This window comes from Platalea leucorodia (genome assembly GCF_965183815.1).
Source record: "Platalea leucorodia genome assembly, chromosome: W".
Taxonomy (NCBI): Eukaryota; Metazoa; Chordata; class Aves; order Pelecaniformes; family Threskiornithidae; genus Platalea; species Platalea leucorodia.
In genome coordinates this window covers 31,291,601-31,312,210 of record NC_138859.1, presented here as the reverse complement: position 1 = coordinate 31,312,210, position 20,610 = coordinate 31,291,601, and the positions used below count along the sequence as shown (strand labels likewise).

Below are 20,610 nucleotides of genomic sequence, written 5' to 3'. Positions count from 1 at the left end.
CAGATGAGCACTCAATTCTTCAGCATAAAAATTTTCCACCTCCAACATGCCCTTAATGTCTATCATCCAGATTTAAGTGTACAACAACTGTAGCTGGGTAAGACCTAACTACACCAATGATAGAGTGAGCCCTGATGGTGTGGGGTCGCTCATGCTAGACAAAGCCTGTGGATGCGGACAATCTCCCTAAGACTGAAGGAGCAGGTTGTGGGCACAGCATTGGTCTGGCTTACCTGGGTAAGGGTGGATGCCATTAGCAAACACGGCTTCTGTGGTGGGCTGCCCATTAGCCTGTGGCGGGAGGCCAGTGAAACCATTCACCCCAATTGGAGATGGGATGCTAGGCACAGCTGGTGCAGTTATGCCAGGAGGCGTGCTTCCACCTGCAAGTGGGAAGGACACAAAATCAGAGCTGGTGAGTACTGGAAGCAATAACTACACAGAGAAAACTGCTGACACAACAGCTGTGACCACCACACAGAAACCTTCTGATAATCCAAGAAATGAAAAATCTCCCAAGCTGTTGTGCAAAGAAAGGGACTGCTTGCCATTGCTCCTCTGTTTGGAAAGCACTTAAGAAAGGCTTGCAAAACTTTCTTCAACAGAATGAAGCTTTTGCTTGGTGATCATGGTTTCTAGACTAGATCCACGGCTAACATCAAGCAATAGAAAACTATAGAAATATCACCCTTCCTCTTCAACTTTCTCCCTGGAGTATTACCTGTTTAAATTGATAAATAAGCAGATGTTTCTTTCCTACATATCATTTAGCACCAGAAGCAAATTCTCAGTCCCACCTTTCTACAGCAGTTCCTCTCAGTTTCTCTTTGGAGATGTCAGCTTTGTGGGTGTACCGATTTCCAGGACTACTCTATCTGCACTCTCTCATGAATGCACATTTCATGTACAAACTCATTCTGAACTTTCTCAGCACCAGGAATCCTTAAAAGGTTTGGCAAGTTGATTTGTAGCCCAAAGGCAGACAGTGATACTTTTTTTTTGAGTGTCACTGTTTGGCCCAAACTTGACTTCATAGAGTTTTAGCAGAGATCTCCCACTCAACAGGGGCAAAATTTGGGCTAGATTTGTTTCTTTCATGGAATCATACTCCTCCCCTTCTTCCCAGATGCATCCTGTGGGAGACTGTAATGCTGCTATTTCAGAAGAACAATTTAGGCTTTATGTTTTGGGTGGGATCCTGTTACCCACTGGTAGAGAATTCTTAAATTTCTGAGGGGAGAATTAAATCCCTCTGCTACCTTATTGTCTGCTCCTATGTATGTTTAAAATGACTGGACAGTCTGTGCTTCTTGCAACATATTCAGGATGTTTTTGGGGACCAAAAATGAGTTTTCAATAAGTATGAAATTGTATTTTTCTCTTGCTAGCTGTGAGTGGGAAGTTAAACTATCTTATCTTCAGCAATATCTTTCTGTGTCAGGGTATACTACTGATTGAAAGCACCATTTTTGCAGTAACCTCTTTTTTAAACCAATTGCAGAAATTTTCTTCACCATAGGAGCATTCCATGATGGGTTAGTCCAATAACACAGTTTAACAACTGCTTAAATCTGTGTTGGTGCTTTAAGAAAGCCAGTACAGATGCATGGGATGTTTTAATATGTTCTGATTTGAGTAGCCCAAAAAGCAGGCAATATTTCAGCTCTTTTCTTATACCCTGAGCAGACAAGCTGCTGCTTCCCCTTTGCTTATTTAAATGGTGTTGGCCTTTAAAAATGTCCTCTGTGGAGGTACAGGGAGCCAGCAGTGGCAACTGAACTCCAAAGGCAATGCTCTTAGTATATGCCATCAGCTTGCAAATCACAAAGGCTAGTTAAAATTTCAGCTGCTTTTCTGGATCTTTCCTTTATTTGCATAGACAATCTAAGTAATTTTTGCTAAAATTGCAGCAAGGGATTTGTGCTTGCTATTTTGTGCATGTCTAAGGAAATTTAGGCATATTCATTGCAATTCTTTAATTTTCTTTTTATAAAGAATCCCCCTGGAGAGGTCAGATCTGTAGTTGGAGTAAAACTGGCATAATGCCACCGCAGAGAACAAATGGTGGTGGTGCATGCCAGTTGTGGATTTCATCCCTGGTTTGAGATCTCTTGCTGCAGCTACACCAGGTGCAGATTTACAACATGGAGGGAGGGAGGGAGAAGAGAAGGAAGGAAGCCTAAATGAAATTTCATTTCTAGCCCCTCTGTACAGTCAACAGAGCAGCAGACCCACTGCAGACCCACTTTTCACCCAGATTATACCAATGATGGGAGAAATGCAAAACTTGAACCAAACTTTCAGAGATGTCAATTTAATTGCCTCGCAATTATGGACTGTTGTGTGTGATAAACCTTACTCTTGACGGAGAACCATCAAAATGCCAGCAAACAGCATAACATTTTTATGGTCTGAATTACCCACTGGGACTTCCTACTGCACTCCATTGACTGCAGGCAAGCCAGGTGACCAGTTTAAACTAGATGTCTAACTGTCATATGGTTAAAGCCAGGTGAGATGAATCCTGTCTCTAGTCTGTTAGATTTGCCTGGATCAAAAACTCTTTAAGTTCCTAGGTCCCATGGGAATTTGTGAGCCTGAATGAACTCATGGCCATGTTCCAAGGAACCCACTCTCCTAGAGGCAGGATGCACAGAAAACCAGCTGGATTAGGAGGCCTGAAGATACCAACACAGAGGCACTGTGCTCAGCCAATACCTCCAAAGCCTCTAGGACTTCTGGGTTACCAGTGCCCTTTTTCTAGCACAATTTTTCTTTTGCTTAGGAAAGATCAATTCTTTTTTTTTCGATGTTCCAAACACTTTTTCTAATGCCTGTTTTTCAGAAAACTTTGAAATGTTTCATTTTCATTCCAAGGCAGAACAAAGATATACTTCAATGACTGGAAATCCTGCTATGAAGCAGAATGATCATTTTCCATTTGGCTTTCTGAATGCTAACAAAAGCCAGCAGGAGAATTCACGTTAGGCTTCAGATATCTCCTGGCTACTCAGAAATCTCTGCTAGTGTTGTAGGCTTACTTGCTCAGACATTATGTGAAACATTTTCTGTGCATCTTATCACAAGCTTTGTGAATGTTGTAGTAATACAAGGAGTCATTTCAAAGTCTAAACATTTCACCCAAGGAATAATTGTCAATAGACATTTCCACAACCCATTAGAGAGGTTTTTCATGAAGGAAGCTATCCATTCAAGGTAAATCTGCAATAATGCCAAAGTGCATAGGCTCCATGATTGAAAATATGTCATAAGGGGAGTGCAAAATCTGCCACCATGAAAGAGGTCAAGGGATCATCTAAACCAGCATCTTATTTTCAATAATGACCAGTCATGGGTGCTCTGGAAAGCATATAAAAAACATGAGCTTTCCTCTCCTGTATTCTGACAATAAGAGTTTAACAGTCCCCAAAAGGCACCAGGCACACCAGAAGAGGAGCAGAGCTTACACCAAAGAAGGGCTGGGATATTTTTCATGTGCTGGATATCATGGTAGGCACAGAATTTGGCTGTTGTACTGGTATTTACACACCTATGTAACAGAATGTGCTCATTCTCAAGACTTATTTATATGCAAAAGAGCTTGTGCTCTTTTGTAGTGGGACCATCACAAACCACCCTCTGGATTCAGCTTTCCAGGCCTTGAGAGTATTTGAATTCCAGGCAGTCTTCTCTCTGCTCCCACCAACACAAAACAAATGTAGCTAATGCAAATATGATAATCTTTCCAGCAGCAGGTTTAAAGGGTGCACATATAATTAACCCTCTTTTCTATTCAGATTTGCACTAGCTCCATTGACTTGTTGTTTATACATTTATCATTTTGTAAACATATATTTTGAAATGTGTGATATAAGATTTTTGTGTCAAGCACTTTTCCTTGGGTCTCCATAAGTTCGCATGGAATGAGATCTGTCTTTCTCTCCCTTTTTTTCCCCCTCATATTCTAATTCAAGCAAAGGAAAAGATAGGTATCTGATCCAGTAGCTGCTGACATTGTTCCCAGCTACAGATTGCAAAGAGATGCTAAGCTGTGTGTGAATGGGGAGGTTTTCTTTGGCAGACAGATTAGCAGAACTCAGTTCATTAGGAACAGCCCCCAAGCCTGGACTGCTGCGGTGCCTTATCTCCCTGCCATCCAGTGTTTCTCAGCCATGTGGCATCTTTCCTGGCTGCTTTGTCAGACAGCCCTTTCCTGATCCAGGGATGGTGCAGACCTCTTCATGTTTGGCAATGAAGCTGCCCCTTTCTTACTGCTCTGCTCTGGAGTCCTAGATCCTGCTCTGTCCAGCGCTGCCTGCACCACCGTTGGCTCAGGCACAGCTCACCCCAAACCTTTTTGAAGCTGGTCCCCTCCAGGCCAGCTTGATGCTTCAAGGTTCACACAAGGGCATTGGTATGCCATGTCTTTCTGAACACAGTCTCATCCCCAGTACCTCTCATAGGAACAACCTGCATCACCCCAGGGACCCTTTTATCCCAACCTGTCCCTTAGAAATGGTCCTCTGAAGATGTGCCTTTGAGTCCTCTGCTCCCCTACCAGACTCAGTGGTATATTGCAAAGCTCTCCAAATTCTCACTTCTTCTCTCATGGTTTGGCCCCACTTTCCCTGCTGCCCTACTTCCCTGCTGTTAGGCCATATGCCACTCCATGACTACCAGCCCTGCCGGTTCCTTGACCTGTTCCTGCCCAAATGATTTCCTTGTGCTTCAAGCCCCAGGAAATCCAGTCCTGTTTCCATCTCAGCTTAATTCTCTGCCCACTGAATCATATACTGCAGCTCCTAGCACGGGCTTCTTGTGACACCTCATAGCCTAGCCAGATCCTGGCAGCCCTTCACCAACTACCTACCTCTGCTCCAGCATCCAGAAACCCTCTCACCAAACAAACACTTGCATTCCAGGTAGCACCAGAAGTCTTCCCTGAGTACCTCCTGTCCTATTTCACAGTAACGGAAAGGCTTATGTGTCCCAAAGACATAATTCATCTTGTTAATGATATTACATCTCACCACAAACCTTATTTTGTTTGTCTTTGGACCAGCCTGGTTGTGACAGCACCAGCACTGACCCCTTGGACATCTATATGCATCACCAATAAACCAGTGTAGGTGACTGGGGGATGTTTTGTGCCATTTGGAGGGTGCTCAGAGCTAAAGGGAAGTTGTGTAAGGGATAAGGCTGAGAGGGAAGGGTCATGGCTGAGAGCCCTTTCCAGTGCCTTCCCTGCCAGCACCCTTCCTCCTCCCCAACAAGCTCATTGCATCGTGGCTCTGGTGGGTCTCAATCCTCTTGCTCTCCTCACCCACCAGTGAGTGCCACTCAGCACGGAGCACAGCTAGCCCAACAGCCCACTGCTGGTGAGCCCTTTGACTTTGCCCTTACAACTATTTCACGATACAGAAGCTGACCTGCAGCTGGCTCCAGCCCTGGAAGAGGCGGTAACAGCCTTTCTCTGCCCCTTCCCCCTCTCCCAGATCACAAAAGAATCTGGTCGGCTCCACTCCTCACTTCTGGTGGCCTTCACCAACAAGACCAACATTTCAGTAAACACCCACTAGGGGAGAACCTGTCAGCTAACATGTCCTGCCAGATCTCCTCTGGGATGTGGCCAGATTTTCCTGCCCTTTGCCCTCTCTACCTCCCCAGCCCCTTACCTGAGGTTGGTGTCATGGGGGCAGCCGCCAGGCCGTTCATGTTCAGAGCCGCCATCTGCTGCATCTGGGCCGCGGCAAAGGCTGCCATGGGGTTCAGGTAGCCGCCCTGTGCCACCGATGCCATGATCGCGGCTTGCTGCTGCATCAGCTGGAACAAAGAGAGCAGGGAAAAAATATCACGCGGTCACTGGCAGGACAGCCCACAGCACCAGCACCAGGATGGGGACCCAGTGAGGGTGTGAGGCATCCTTCTGTTTTGAGATGTCAGCTTGCCATGCCTGTGGTACCCCCCAGCCTTGGCCTTCCTTCTCGCTATAGGGGCCGGAGGCAAAATGCATCTTTCTTTGCATCTCGGGGTCTTAATGATCCCCACCCCCATGATGTGTTCCCCAATGTGGAGGTCTCCCATGAGTTGGACTCAGCCCTCTGACTCCCTGGCCCTTCCCTGATGAGAAAGTCAGAGAAAAGACTTGATACGTTCCTGAGCGGAGAGGTTTAGTGGTTTATGTTGCTTGTAGAAAAGTTCTGGGAAAACACTGGTGGCTGCTGATGGGAGACCAGTGTATGTGGAGCAGCGGGGCGAGGGGATCCCCTCTCCAGAGCAGCAAGCTTAGCTAATTCTCTGGGGATAACTTGATTTCATAGAATCATAGAATCACAGAATCATAGAATACCAGGTTGGAAGGGACCTCAAGGATCATCTGGTCCAACCTTTCTAGCACAATCTAGACGAGATGGCCCAGCACCATGTCCAGCTGAGTCTTAAACGTGTTCAGCGTAGTGGAGTCAACCACTTCCCTGGGGAGGTTATTCCAATGATTGACTGTTCTCATTGTGAAAAATTTACCTCTCGTGTCCAATCAGAATCTCCCTGGGAGTAACTTGTACCCGTTACCCCTTGTCCTCACCATGTGACTCCTTGTAAAAAGGAAGTCTCCATCTTCTTTGTAGCTCCCCTTTAAGTACTGGTACATGGTGATGAGATCACCTCTAAGCCTCCTCTTCTCAAGGCTGAACAAACCCAGCTCTCTCAGCCTATCCTCATACGGCAGGCTTCCCAGACCCTTGATCATCTTGGTGGCCCTTCTCTGGACCCCCTCCAGCCTGTCCACATCTTCTTTTTTGTATAACGGGGACCAGAACTGTACACAGTATTCCAGGTGTGGCCTGACAAGCGCTGAGTAGAGAGGGATAAGGGCTTCTTTATCTCTGCTGGTGATGCCCTTGTTGATGCAACCCAGCATCCTATTGGCCTTCTTGGCCGCAGCAGCACACTGTTCACTCATATGGAGCTTCCTGTCCACCAGGACCCCCAGGTCCCTCTCCACGGAGCTGCTCTCCAGCCAGGTGGATCCCAGTCTGAGCTGCACTCCTGGATTGTGTTTTCCCAGGTGCAAGACCTTACACTTGTCCCTGTTAAACTTCATAAGGTTCCTGTTAGCCCCCTCTTCCAGCCTATCCAGATCTTCCAGCAGGGTGGCTCTCCCTTCCAGAGTGTCTACTTCCCCACTCAATTTGGTATCATCATCTGCAAACTTCATCAGGCTACACTTGATCCCGTTATCCAGATCACTTATGAAGATATTGAATAGTGTTGGGCCCAATATCGATCCCTGGGGGACCCCACTTGCGATGGGTTGCCAGTTTGAAAAAGAGCTATTTACCACCACCCTTTGGGTGCGGCCCGCCAGCCAATTCCTCACCCACTGCACAGACCACTTGTCCAGGCCATAACACATCAATTTCTCCAGGAGGTGGCCGTGGGGAACCATGTTGAAAGCCTTGGAGAAGTCCAGGTAGACAATGTTGACCGCTCGCCCCATGTCAACCGAGCAGGTCACTTTATCATAGAAGGCCACCAGATTTGTCAGGCACGGTCTGCCTTTTGTGAAGCCGTGTTGGCTTTTCCCAGTCATGTGCTTCATTTGACTTGTGATGGCCCCCAGGAGGATCTGTTCCATAACTTTCCCGGGGACTGAAGTAAGACTGATGGGCCTATAATTACCCGGATCCTCCCTTGAGCCCTTCTTGTAGATAGGGGTAACATTCGCCTTCCTCCAGTCCTCTGGGACATCCCCCGATCTCCATGACTTCTCAAAGATTATAGAGAGTGGCCCCGCAATGACATCAGCCAGCTCTCTCAACACCCTCGGGTGGATGGCGTCAGGGCCCATCGATTTGTAGGGGTCAAGCTCCTGTAATAATTCACATCCTAACTCCTTCTTCGCTGATGGTGGGTCTATGTTTGAATCCTCCTGGATTTTTGTTAGATTTGTTTCCATCTGTCAGTGACAGAAATCATTTTTTCTTATGCTGCTGGGAAGCCTCTGGTGGGCACTGAGCAAAACCATGACCAAATCTTCTAACCAGATTATAGCACCTATTTCCAACACAACCAAGCAGAGACTCCCAGAAGAGCTATACAAGAAAAGGGAGCTCCCCTACTTTAGCAGATTAATATTGTGTAGTGGGAAAAAACCCTTCCCTGTGGTTTTGATCTGGGATGACTTCCTTAATTTCATTTTTTTTCCAGAAAGTGATCAAAATGCTGCTGCTTTTAGGGCACCTACAAAAGGCAGAAATGAACCCAGGCTATATTTTCAGGCATTTGGGGGTAAAAATTTTGGAGCAGAAGGGTGGTGAATGGTTATGCATGCTGGAAATGCTTCTCACATTAAAACCAGACTTTGCTATCGTTATTTTACACTCTGAACCTAGCACACAGTCATTGCAGTTCATGTGTACAGTATGGCTGCAGTGGGCTTGTAAAATACTCCTGGTGTGAAGGAGAAGGCAGCTTGGATGAAGCTGCCTCTTGTCCCCTTCCCTGGAGCTGTACGAAGAGCCAGATGAGGTACATATCCAGTCCCCACTAGTGACCAGTGGTGGATGCTTAGAGAAAGCGTGTGGGAAAGAGGATGAGCAGTGAGCGAAACCTCACTCTGTTCATTCCCCAGCCTCTGGTAATGCATGAGGAGGTCCAGAGGAGGGCCACAAAAATGATCAGAGGGATGGAACACCTCTGCTATGAGGAAAGGCTGAGAGAGCTGGGGTTGGTCAGCCTGGAGAAGAGAAGGCTGCGGGGAGACCTTATTGTGGCCTTTCAATACTTAAAGGGGGCTTATAAGAAAGATGGAGAGAGACATTTTTGCAGGGCCAATAGCGATAGGACAAGGGGTAATGGTTTTAAACTAAAAGAGGGAAGATTCAGACTAAATATTAAGAAGAAACTTTTTACGATGAGGGTAGTGAAACACTGGATGGAACAGGTTGCCCAGAGGGGTGGTAGATGCCCCATCGGAAACATTCAAGGACAGGCTGGATGGGGCCCTGAGCAACCTGATCTAGTTGTAGATGTCCCTGCCAATTGCAGGGGGGATGGACTAGATGACCTTTAAAGGTCCCTTCCATCCCAAAGCATTCTATGATTCTATGATTCTATGATTCTATGACTTGATAATAGTGGAGAAGGAAACTGTTTTTCTGCAGTGATTTTAGAAGTGACTCACGTCTTTGCTGTCTCCAGAATTGGAATATTTCTGTTTTGCTTCTCTCTGTGATTTCGCTCTCTCTCCCATCAGGAAATCACCCTCTGATGCTGTTGTTTAAGCACACGGGACACGCTTCTCAGCATTAAACAGACCTCAAAAGTCATGGCAAGGAACAGACTGTTCCCTACTGTTCAGTTTAATATTGAAATATCAGCTAAATTAGCTGTTCATACACATATATACTAAAACAAATCCTTGAAATCACTGTGCTGAATTCAAAAACTTTCCTTCTCACCATCTGTGAAGAGACCAAAGCAAAGGATGCTCTGTCACTGACCTGCTGTATAACCGTGCACAAGTTGTGTAAATTTGCCTTGGTTTCTCCAGTGATAAAATGGGACACAGGATACCTGCCTCCCCACGTAGGAGTGCCTTCAGATCTACAGATGAAAAGTGCTGTACTGGAGTCGAGTACTATTATTTTTTGTAGCCTAATGCAGATTGGTGGCAAGGTGGTAGCTTTCCCTTTGGTTGTTAATTACCCTTTTTTATTATACCTTGCATAAGACACTTTCACATTTTAATTAATTATATCTTGTTCTTTGTAATTACTGATGGAGTGATTAGACAATCTTTTCTATTATAGCACAATGCTGATTCCCCTTTAAGGAGTACATTTGTTTCTAGGCATTGTTTGAGTTTATTCTCCAGAGGAGTCACTGAGCAGGTGATTTTAGTAAGTATGCCAATGAAGTGAATGAGGAAGGGGGAATCCATACATCTTTAATACTGGATTGACCCCAGCACTGGGTGTGCTGACCCATATCTCATTTTCTGTGCTGGATATTTTTGCCTGGGGACAGCTGAGGATATAACTGGCCGGTTGCAGAAATGATGGCCAAGATCTGTGCCTATAGGATCTGTTTAGCACTGCTGATCGAAGTAGCATCTCTCTGAGATCGACGCAGTTGCAAGGGCTGGGGACAGTCACAGTCTGGCATTTGCTGACTTTTCTCTGTGTTTCTCCAAAGCTGACCAGAGCTGCATGAACAAACCCACCTCAAAACACGGACTGACATATGGCTGGTCATGTGTGTGCCGTGGTCAGTCTGGCTGGCAGATAACAGCCTAGTATTTGTACCAGAGACCTTCTAGGGCAGGCAGAGGAATATGTTTTTAGCATTTCCCATTGTCAGATTCAGTAAACTAAATACAGATGGGGTTTCCTCTGAGCTGGTCACCTATTACGGTTGACATGATAACATGCAGAGGAGTCTAGGCCAAGATTCATCTCTCCTTTCTCTACCTGAATGCCTCTGGGCAGATGAATTGATAGAGTTTTCAGTTCTTGGAGAAGTAAGGAAGGGGGTCAGCAAAACCGCTACCCTGAACTTCAGAAGGGCAGACTTTGGATTGTTCAGGAGTCTGGTTAACAGAGTCCCTTGGGAGGCAGTCCTGAAGGGCAAAGGAGTCCAGGAAGGCTGGATGTTATTCAAGAAAGAAGTCTCAAAGGTGCAGGAGCAGGCTGTCCCCATGTGCCGCAAGTCGAGCAGGCGGGGGAGAAGACCGGCCTGGCTGAACAGAGAGCTTTGGCTACAACTCAAGAAAAAAAGGAGAGCTTACCGCCTTTGGAAGAAGGGGCAGGTGACTCAGGAGGACTACAAGGATGTTGTGAGGTTATGCAGGGAGAAGATTAGAAAGGCAAAGGCCCAGCTGGAACTTAAACTGGCCACCACCGTTAAAGACAACAAAAAATGTTTTTACAAACATATCATCAACAAAAGGAGGGCCACGGAGAATCTCCCTCCTTTGTTGTATGCGGAGGGAAACTTTGCCATGAAGGATGAGGAGAAGGCAGAGGTACTTAATGCCTTCTTTGCCTCAGTCTTTAATAGTCAGACTGGTCGTCCTGGGGGTTTTCAGGCCCCTGAGCTGGGAGATGGAGATAGATAGGATGCAGAGTGAAGCCCCAGTTGTCAAAGAGGTGGCAGTCACCGACCTGCTCCTCCACCTGGATGCTCACAAGTCCATGGGGCCAGATGGGATCCACCCGAGGGTACTGAGGGAGCTGGCAGAGGAGCTGGCCAAGCCACTTTCCATCATTTATCAGCAGTCCTGGTCAACCGGGGAGGTCCCAGATGACTGGAAGCTAGCAAACGTGACGCCCCTCTACAAGAAGGGTCGGAAGGAGGATCCGGGGAACTACAGGCCTGTCAGCCTGACCTCGGTGCCGGGGAAGGTCATGGAGCAGGTCATCTTGAGTGCCATTATGCGGCAACCGGGGGATCAGGCTCAGCCAGCATGGGTTTATGAAAGGGAGACCCTGCTTCACTAACCTGGTCTCCTTCTATGACAAGGTGACCCGCTTAGTGGATGAGGGGAAGGCTGTGGATGTTGTCTACCTGGACTTTAGTAAGGCCTTTGACACGGTCTCCCACAGCATTCTCCTGGAGAAGCTGGCTGCTCACGGCTTGGATGGGTGCACTCTGCGCTGGGTTAAAAACTGGCTGGACTGCCGAGCCCAGAGAGTGGTGGTTAACGGAGTCAAATCCAGTTGGCGGCCGGTCACGTGTGGTGTTCCCCAGGGCTCAGTGTTGGGGCCGGTCCTGTTCAATATCTTCATTGATGATCTGGATGAGGGGATTGAGTGCACCCTCAGTAAGTTTGCAGATGACACCAAGTTGGGTGGAAGTGTTGATCTGCTGGAGGGTAGGAAGGCCCTGCAGAGGGACCTGGACAGGCTGGATCGTTGGGCCGGGGCCAACTGTATGAGATTCAACTAAGCTACGTGCCGAGTCCTGCACTTGGGTCACAACAACCCCATGCAACGCTACAGGCTGGGGGAGGAGTGGCTGGAGAGCTGCCTGGCGGAAAAGGACCTGGCGGTGTTGGTTGACAGCTGCCTGAACATGAGCCAGCAGTGTGCTCAGGTGGCCAAGAAGGCCAATGGCATCCTGGCTTGCATCAGGAATAGTGTGGCCAGCAAGACCAGGGAGGTGATAGTGCCCCTGTACTTGGCATTTGTGAGGCCGCACCTTGAGTACTGTGTTCATTTTTGGGCCCCTCACTACAAGAAGGACATTGAGGTGCTGGAGCATGTCCAAAGAAGGGCAACGAAGCTGGTGAAGGGTCTAGAGCACAATTCTTATGAGGAGCGGCTGAGGGAGCTGGGGTTGTTTAGCCTGGAGAAGAGGAGGCTGAGGGGAGACCTTATTGCTCTCTACAACTACCTGAAAGGAGGTTGTAGCGAGGTGGGGGTCGGTCTCTTCTCCCTAGTAACAAGCGATAGGACGAGAGGAAACGGCCTCAAGCTGTGCCAGGGGAAGTTTAGGTTGGATATTAGGAAAAACTTCTTCACCGAAAGGGTGGTCAGGCATTAGAACAGGCTGCCCAGGGAAGTGGTTGAGTCTCCATCCCTGGAGGTATTTAAAAGATGGGTAGAGGTGGTGCTCGAGGACATGGTTTAGTGGTGGACTTGACGTTAATAGGTTAACGGTTGGACTCGATGATCTTAAGGGTCTTTTCCAACCTTAATGATTCTATGATTCTATGATTCTATGAATTGCAGCTTTGTTACTCCCTATTGACTGTATTTGGAGCCCCAGCTGCACATTCCAACACAGTCAGATGAAATCGTTCCCACCCCTTACCTGGCCCTCATTGGATATTTTTGGACCTTGGTTCTCAACCATTTAAAAGAAAAGTGCTAATCCTTTTTTCACTTGTGTTTCACCTGTGCTGCAAGAGAAACAGGGCTCTATCTAAAAGATACTGCATTGCCAATGGTAATACAAATGATTGTGCTGCTCCAAAGACAATCTCTATTTTGCAGTCAGCAGAGCTAGGCGATCACTTGTGACATTATTTACGGCTTATGTTACTTCTTCTTCTGCTTATGGATGTCTCTAAGCTGTTCAGAGTTGTCCTGGTTTCAGCTGGGATAGAGTTGATTTTCTTCTTAGTAGCTGGTATTGTGCTGTATTTTGGATTTAGGATGAGAATAATGTTGATATAACACGCTGATGCTTTGGTTCTTGCTAAGTAGTGCTAAGTTTTTGCTAAGTAGTTGCTAAGTAGTGCTTACACTAGTCAAGGACTTTTCAGCTTCCCATGCTCTGCCAGGTGCACAAGAAGCTGGGAGGGGGCACAGCCGGGACAGCTGACCCAGACTGGCCCAAGGGCTATTCCATACCATATGATGTCATGCTCAGCATATAAAGCTGGAGGAAGAAGAAGGAACGGGGAGACGTTTGGCGTGATGGTGTTTGTCTTCCCAAGTAACCGTTATGTGTGATGGAGCCCTGCTTTCCTGGGGATGGCTGAACACCTGCCTGCCAATGGGAAGCAGTGAATGAATTCCTTGCTTTGCTTTGCTTGTGAACACAGCTTTTGCTTTACCTATTAAACTGTCTTTATCTCAGCCCATGAGTTTTCTCACTTTTACTCTTCTGATTCTCTCCCCCATCCCACCGGGGGGGAGTGAGTGAGCGAGTGGCTGTGTGGTGCTTAGTTGCTAGCTGGGGTTAAACCACGACAAGAGTTAACTCCACAATGTCAGGTGCTCCTCCTGGTTTGCAAACCAGATAACCTGAGTGTGTGGCTTCTTGTGTTTTCAGAGGGCTTATAAATTTGCACTGGAAGATGCATGTTTGTAGAATATACCTTGGCTACATCCATGCTCCTTTTTGCAGTGTAATGTCATTCATGCATTTCTGTCACAGACCTTCAGAAAGAAGATGGTATTTTCTCTCTCCTTATGAGAAGAACTAGATGATCCTAATCTGCTGATTAGTGCTGAAGGTGCAGGTTCTGCAGCCTAAAACCTGGTGGGTTTCCGTGAAACAGTCACTTAAAACTGGGCATAATCCCACAGAGACTGAATTAGGAGCTTGAGGAGCAAAGAGGTTAAATTTAGCTTAGGGTTAAAAAGCTAATGCAGTAAAAATAAGGCCCTAACCTGTGATTTGGGAAACTAGGTTCAATTGCTTCTGCTACAGCATGCATCCTGCAGGGAGCGGCCACCCCATTTCTGTTATGCTCAGTGCTCTGGGGATACCCAAGATGCCCTGGAGACCTGGAAACACCCCTGGCATGATGAAATGATCTGGAGCCCTGTACCTCATGACCCAGAGGATGTACACCTCACTGCAGCCTTCAGAGCCAGCTTGTGGATTAAACCAGGGTCTCCTCCAGAGCTGGAAGGAGTACAGCATCCCATACCTGAACACAGTCACGTACCCCAGGTAACTGGCTTTGCTTCCTTGGCTAGAGAGGGGACCCCAACCATGTCCCAACCACATCTGGACATCTCAACCCTTGGCAACACTCCTGCCACCCTTCTGCTGTCATGTTTCCCATTCATGCCCTTCCTTCTCTGGTCAGAGGTGCTCAGGGGTAAAGGTTAAGGGGAAAGAGAAGGGGGGTCCTTCCCAGCCCAGCGGCTGATGGTCACAGCCAGGCTCAGTGCAGCAGCATTGTGGGGGTGGGAGGACAGTCACCTTGAAAGAGGCTGACAGCATAGACCTACCTCCTTCCCCCCAGGGTGGCTCCAGGGAAATTTACAGAAGGAGGGCAAGTCCTGTAAGGGTCACCAGCCTCCCTTATAAAACCTCTGGGGCATTCTCAAGTGAGCTCAAATAAAAGTCACCCCACTCCTTCCCCAGCTCCCCCTGAAGACAAATGTCCCATCCATTCTCCTTTCACTTTGAAAGAGGCCTACTGTATGGTCCCAGTTAATAAAAGCTGTAGAAAGTGAGGCAGTGACCCCACCAGAGGCAAATCAACAGCAGCAGGGCCCCTGGGCATTGTGTACTTTAAAATATGCCATTTGAAATGCAGATTTTCCCTGCCTGGGCTGGGGCCACAGAGCACTAATCAGAAAGGCAGCAGCCTTATTATCTCAGACTGATTCAAGGGGACGGAGAAGAGCTTTTCCCTTCCTCAGCTGAAAGGACATATTTCCATTTGCTTCTCTTACTTCCTTAGCATGATCTTTGCCTCAGCATTTAGAGCTTTTTCCCATCTGATTTTATAGATTTGTTCCCTCTTTCCTCCAACCTGGCCTTTACTATTGCTCAAATATTTATCTTCTGAGGAGACCAGGAGACGCTACCAAACTGGTTCACGCCCATGGGCAGCACCTCAAGAGCTATGAGCCTGCAGTCCCCATTCCAAGGCTTGAGAACTGGTAAGGTCATCCAAAGCATGGGGAGGGGTGGTAGTGATGGCTGGTCAACAGAGAGAGATGGGAGGATTTATCTCACACACCTTTTTGCTACCTCAAGTTGAGGTGGCTAAACTTCAGCCAGCTCTGTCATCAGTGGATGGATAGGCACTTCCACAGGCTTATCCATCCTATCCTGGCATGGGAGATTAAGACAAAAAACAGCAAAGGATGCAGTTTTGCAGCACAGCTGAACCAAAGCAAGAGCTCACTGATGCACATCTCCCTCTCCATGTCTTGCTGCTACCTTTGCACCAGGATAGATGCACACCTGACGCTGCCAAGCACCTGCTCAGGAACACCACCAGCAGAGCGTTAACCACACAGCACAGAAACGTGGCTCTTACTGCTGGTTTTCCTCCCAAAAGTGGCTCCCTGCGTGGTCACTGTCAGTCTAGTGGCATGGGGTGAGGACATGTAGTCAGAGGTGGGGTTGGGAATGGGATGGCTGCCTCTGGCATCAGGTGGCTGTTAAATAGCAACTTCACTCAATGAAAGGAAATGTTATCCTTTTCTTACAGGAGGAACAGGTGCATGGAGAGATGAAGTGACTTACTCAAGGCCAAAAACTCCTGCTAGAAACAGGACAAAGATGCTACAGCCTGCCTTCCCCAGCCCCCAAAAGAAATACATGTGAAACTGAAGAAGGGGAAGAGGAGAGAGAAGGATTATTTCTGATGCGCTCTTTTTGAAATAGCATGATCATTGCCCTTGGAGGAGGCTTACTCTGATCTGATGACCTCATTTTTTTCAGTGTTATTTTCTATTCTTGTCTCTGAACCACATGGCGTTTTTTTTGACTTTTCATATTCTTCATTCAGTAATAATAATAAAAGTAATAACAGCATCCCATGCTTCCCACCTCTAATGATCTATACACTTAGCTAATTAATCCTCATGGTATCCCTGTGATAGGAAGAGGTAAGCAAAATGATTAATCAAGCAGTAAGAGGACTCATATTTGTTGAAATCACAGAATTGACAAATTCACGTCTGTTTGTTTTACCTAACTGGCCATTGGGAAATAAAACCAAAAATATCTCCTAAGCCTTCAAACAAACAGAAGATATTCTGAAAAAAAATCAGAATGGTCCTTCAGACATATTTTAATGTCTTCTTGGAAACAGAAATTTCTACTTTGAAAATAAAATTTAAATTTAATTAAGATTTTAAGAAACTAAACAAATGTGCAACACCTGGATTCATATGTCTTAGTGTCTTTCCAAAGCCTGATACACAATGGTTTGGATTTCTAACTTCCTGAGAACTGTGAAAAAAACCCAAAACCTAAAAAAAAAAAAAGTATATAGAGCTCAAATCTGAGTGTTCATTATTTCTGAATTACCAGGGAGCTGACAATCAGAAATATGGTATTAGCCCTGCTTCAAAGTACTATAGCTTCAAAATAGCTTTCTCTTCTGGAACGGATCAGAACAAGTGATTTGCACAACAGGTAGTATTTACCAAATATACTCTCCCATTTTAGTCAGTTATATATAATAACTATTATATGCAGAAGATAGATAGTCTATATTCAATAAATTTTCCCTGATTTCATAGGGCTAGCTGAATTTTTTTAAGTATCTTTCCAAAATAATTTCACAGTATGAATTGAATAAATATTGGAAGAAGCGATTCTTCCCTTCAGCACTACCTCAGATCATTTAGCAGAAATATCCTTTCGTCTCCACAGGAGCTGGGACAGGAAGGCAGAGGGGGGAACCTAGGCTTTTATGGTCAGCATGGTAGTCACTGCTGCCCTAACTTCCCAAGGTGACCACTTCTGATGATGACTGAGATCTGTGCTGTGCTGGATGTTACCAGATTGGTTGCAGTTATTGTCTGCAGTTCAGGAGCAGCAGCCATTTGTGCTTTTTCAGAGTGAGGGGAGCTGGGATTTACTGACAGGAAAGGACTTGCTCCAGGCCAGAGAGCAAATGTTGCCATTGCCTATGTTACCCCTGTCCCCATCTGTCCATTTTTACTCACTAACTCTATGCCTGTCCCCTGCTGCAGGATGCAATCAGTTCCATGGCTGGAATTCGGCCAGGAGACCGTGGCTAACACTCTCACCCCATTTTTTATGCAAACTTGATTTATGACTTTGTTCTTATTTTAAATAATTTAAAAATTAAATAATTTATACAGTATCGGTCACTTTCCAAGGCTTCTTCCTTTGTTCTTGCTTTGCTCTTCTGCATTTTTCCATTTTCACAACCCTTTTCAGTCTGTGCACATTTCCTTTTCTGCATGGTGGGGCAGCAGTGACATGAGACAGCTGCTAACTACTTGCCACTTTCTTCATAGAAACTTTTGACACTGTTGCTTATTTGGGCCAGGACTATACTATCACCATTCATAGTCTGGTTTGATTTTTACTGCTCATGACTTCGGGCTTGGCCACTCCACCGCTTACCAGGGTCTAAGAAGGTGTGCTGTGTGGCTCTGGGTTGGAGTGTATCCCTGCAGGTTTGTTTTCCACTGGCAGCAAATCAAAGGTGGTGCCGCCTAACATCAGCTTCCTTCTCTCCAGGCTGAGTTCAGATCTATACCTCAAGCTGGCCTTGACTAAGACTGTGGAAACAGCTATCAATACCCAGCTGATGTAGATCCACAGTAACCTGACAACAAAAAGGGCTGGTGCCCTATACATGTGTGAACTAAAATAAATAATTATTCCATAAGAGGGGAACCTAAATTAATATGGGAAGATATTGCTGAAAAGAAAAAACTCAAAACAATCAAAAAACCCTGAAACAAATTAGTATAGGGGCTCTGGGAGCTTTAGGGAGCCATGAAACCTGACTTGTCTTGAGTTGTACACAAAAGAGGTGAGGTGGGTCTGATGTGACTTTCTGTGTCACTGAATCAGCACACAGAGTTAGTTAGTGCCAAGCTTTATCTATCTGGTCTGTTTGCAAGTGGTACATAAGGAGGGGAGGCAAAAAACACACAGAGGAGAACCTCCTTTGCTTCCTGACTTTTTTGCCTCTGGAGCTGAGGCCATATGGCTGCTGAACCCAAGGACTAGTTGCTTAGCCAATGTGAGGCCGTCGCTGCTATCAAGGTTAAAGTTGCTTAAGCTGAGGTTGAGTGGCGTGGCAGCGGGCAGCAGCAGGGAGTGACCTGTGACATGGCCATTTGCTGAGCCGCAAAGGAGGTAACTTAAAGAGGAGCTGGGGCCCAAAGCAGTCCTGGTGGCAACACTAACAACTATCAGTCAAACACTGATGGACTGAGACCCTCTATGCCTCTCCCCAGTGGGGTGCTGCTTGGTTTGTAAATCCACGGCTGCCCACTAATACCTCAAACAGATGCACCATGTGGGTTTTTGCTGCACTGGCCACCTTGATGCATGGAGACCTTTTTGCAGGAGCTAATGCAGTCCCGGTGATGTGCATGATGCCTCTCTGGGGGAGATTCAGCAAGAAACCACTGCCTAGGGGACTTAGCAACCTCCTCCATGGGGAGAGACCATTAGAAACTCTTGATTAACCAGCTCTCATGGGATTGCTTGGGAACTCTTACATGGAGACATCAGTCAAGCTTGGACTGCAGTGGGACAGCTGGGAGAACAGGTTACAAGTACAAATCAGAGTGCCCAGTGTCTCATGCTAGTCCTGGCCTTACTACTAAGCACTGAGGCAGTTCTTAAACTTGTGTTACCATCATACCCCTGTGTGAAAACCCATGGAGAGACAGCACAAGAGAGAGCTGTGTCCCTGAGGGAGAAGGGAAAATAAATAAATCTGATCATCAGCTTTATTTGTACATGGGGAAATGAGACCAGGGGGTCAAATGATTCACCCAAGGTCACACGAGTTGCTGGTGGCAGTGGCATCAGCTGTCACTGCTGTCCTGCTTTTGCATTTTCACTGTTTCACCTTCCGTCTTCTTGGCTTGCCTTAGCTCTTCAACTTCAGTTCGGGCTGAATAAAACTGCCCCCCCCTTTCCCTCTCCCCCTATCGATCCCTCCATCTCCTGCTGGCATTTACGAGGTGCCAATCACCTGATATCTAAGAGCCAGCAGTCGGAGGTGGATTAATTGGGACCAAGGGAACGTCACACAGCCTCGGCGCTCCCTTCCTTCCCTCCCTTTTGTGTGAGACTGTGAGATGAAGCAGATAGGGAGAGACACAGATTGGGATGCTGATTGAGAGACAACATCTGAGCATGCTCTGGGTGTACAGGCGCCACACGGAAATGTGATCCTATCATTTAGACAGCTCTGAAGTCCCCAGGGTAATTGGTGTCACCAGCTTATCATATCCAATGGGTCAAGATCTAAAACTTATTCTTTCCCCCTTATTAGCATATTTACCAGAAAAACAAAAGAGGATGGGTCCAATTCTGCTTTCACAGAAATAAACAGGAAAAATATTCATTGGTTTCAAGTGGAGCGGGAGCAGACCCAGGAATTGTTTTCACTCTTCCTTCAGCGATAAATCCTCACTCAAGCACCTACCCTCATAATGTCCTATATTATCTGATGAGAAATAGATGGAGGGAACTTTTGTGGTGTAAAGGTGCAGGCTGCATCCTCTTTTATATCAGTATAAACCTAGGCTGGCAATTAGAAGAATTACTCTAGATTAAAAATGATGCGAGAAGAGTTTTTGGACCAGAGCATCAGGACAATGTTGTCTTTACCACCTCTCCAGCTGCCTGATCAATGCCTGTAGCATAACACTGGAGCCACATCTCCTGCCTGACAACCTCTACAGATGTTTGTCCCCAGCTGCCCATGGATTGCCTCCTGTTAATTCCTCTGGTACATGGGGGCACAGACGCTGTATCCCCCTGCCAGGCTGCTGGCCGCTGACCTGGGCTCAGCTGTGATTTACTGCCTCTTTTCCTCTTCCTGCAGCCTTCCCTGGCCAGGAATACAGTTAAACACAGCCAGGCTGGGGAGGGGACAGCTCTTCTATCATGTGAGGAGGGGAGCAGGGAACAAAGGAAGAGGCAAAGATTGTCTTTGACTGGGAATAAAAATGAAGAGGGCAAAATGGAAGGAAAAATGGAATTTGCCTAGTGGGGAGAGAATAAAAAAAGTCCAGAATAGCACCAGGGGGTGCATCTGGGAGGAGAGGGGGAACTTCTGTGGAGCTCTACAGCACATCCTCATGACTCTACACGGCTCATGCAAGGGGTAGGCTGGGTTTTACCAAGTGTTCAATGAGGCACATGACACTCAGTGAAGAACAGAAATTTCTAGGCCCT

At 46.7% G+C, this 20,610-nt stretch overlaps 1 protein-coding gene across 22 annotated transcripts in view; it reads right to left on the bottom strand.

Moving 5' to 3' along the window:
• The window catches only part of LOC309601571 (CUGBP Elav-like family member 4), a gene marked incomplete at both ends in the record, with an annotated part of 741,391 nt that overhangs the window by 44,321 nt on the left and 676,460 nt on the right, over positions 1–20,610 (bottom strand). For 14 of the 22 annotated variants that reach the window (XM_082334636.1, XM_082334653.1, XM_082334642.1 and 11 more), the window contains 2 exons: positions 234–383; positions 5,676–5,823. In XM_082334636.1, the coding sequence (XP_082190762.1) occupies positions 234–383; positions 5,676–5,823 (298 nt within the window). The remainder of the gene's footprint in view (positions 1–233; positions 384–5,675; positions 5,824–20,610) is intronic. The other 8 variants (XM_082334654.1, XM_082334643.1, XM_082334656.1 and 5 more) reach the window with 1 other exon arrangement.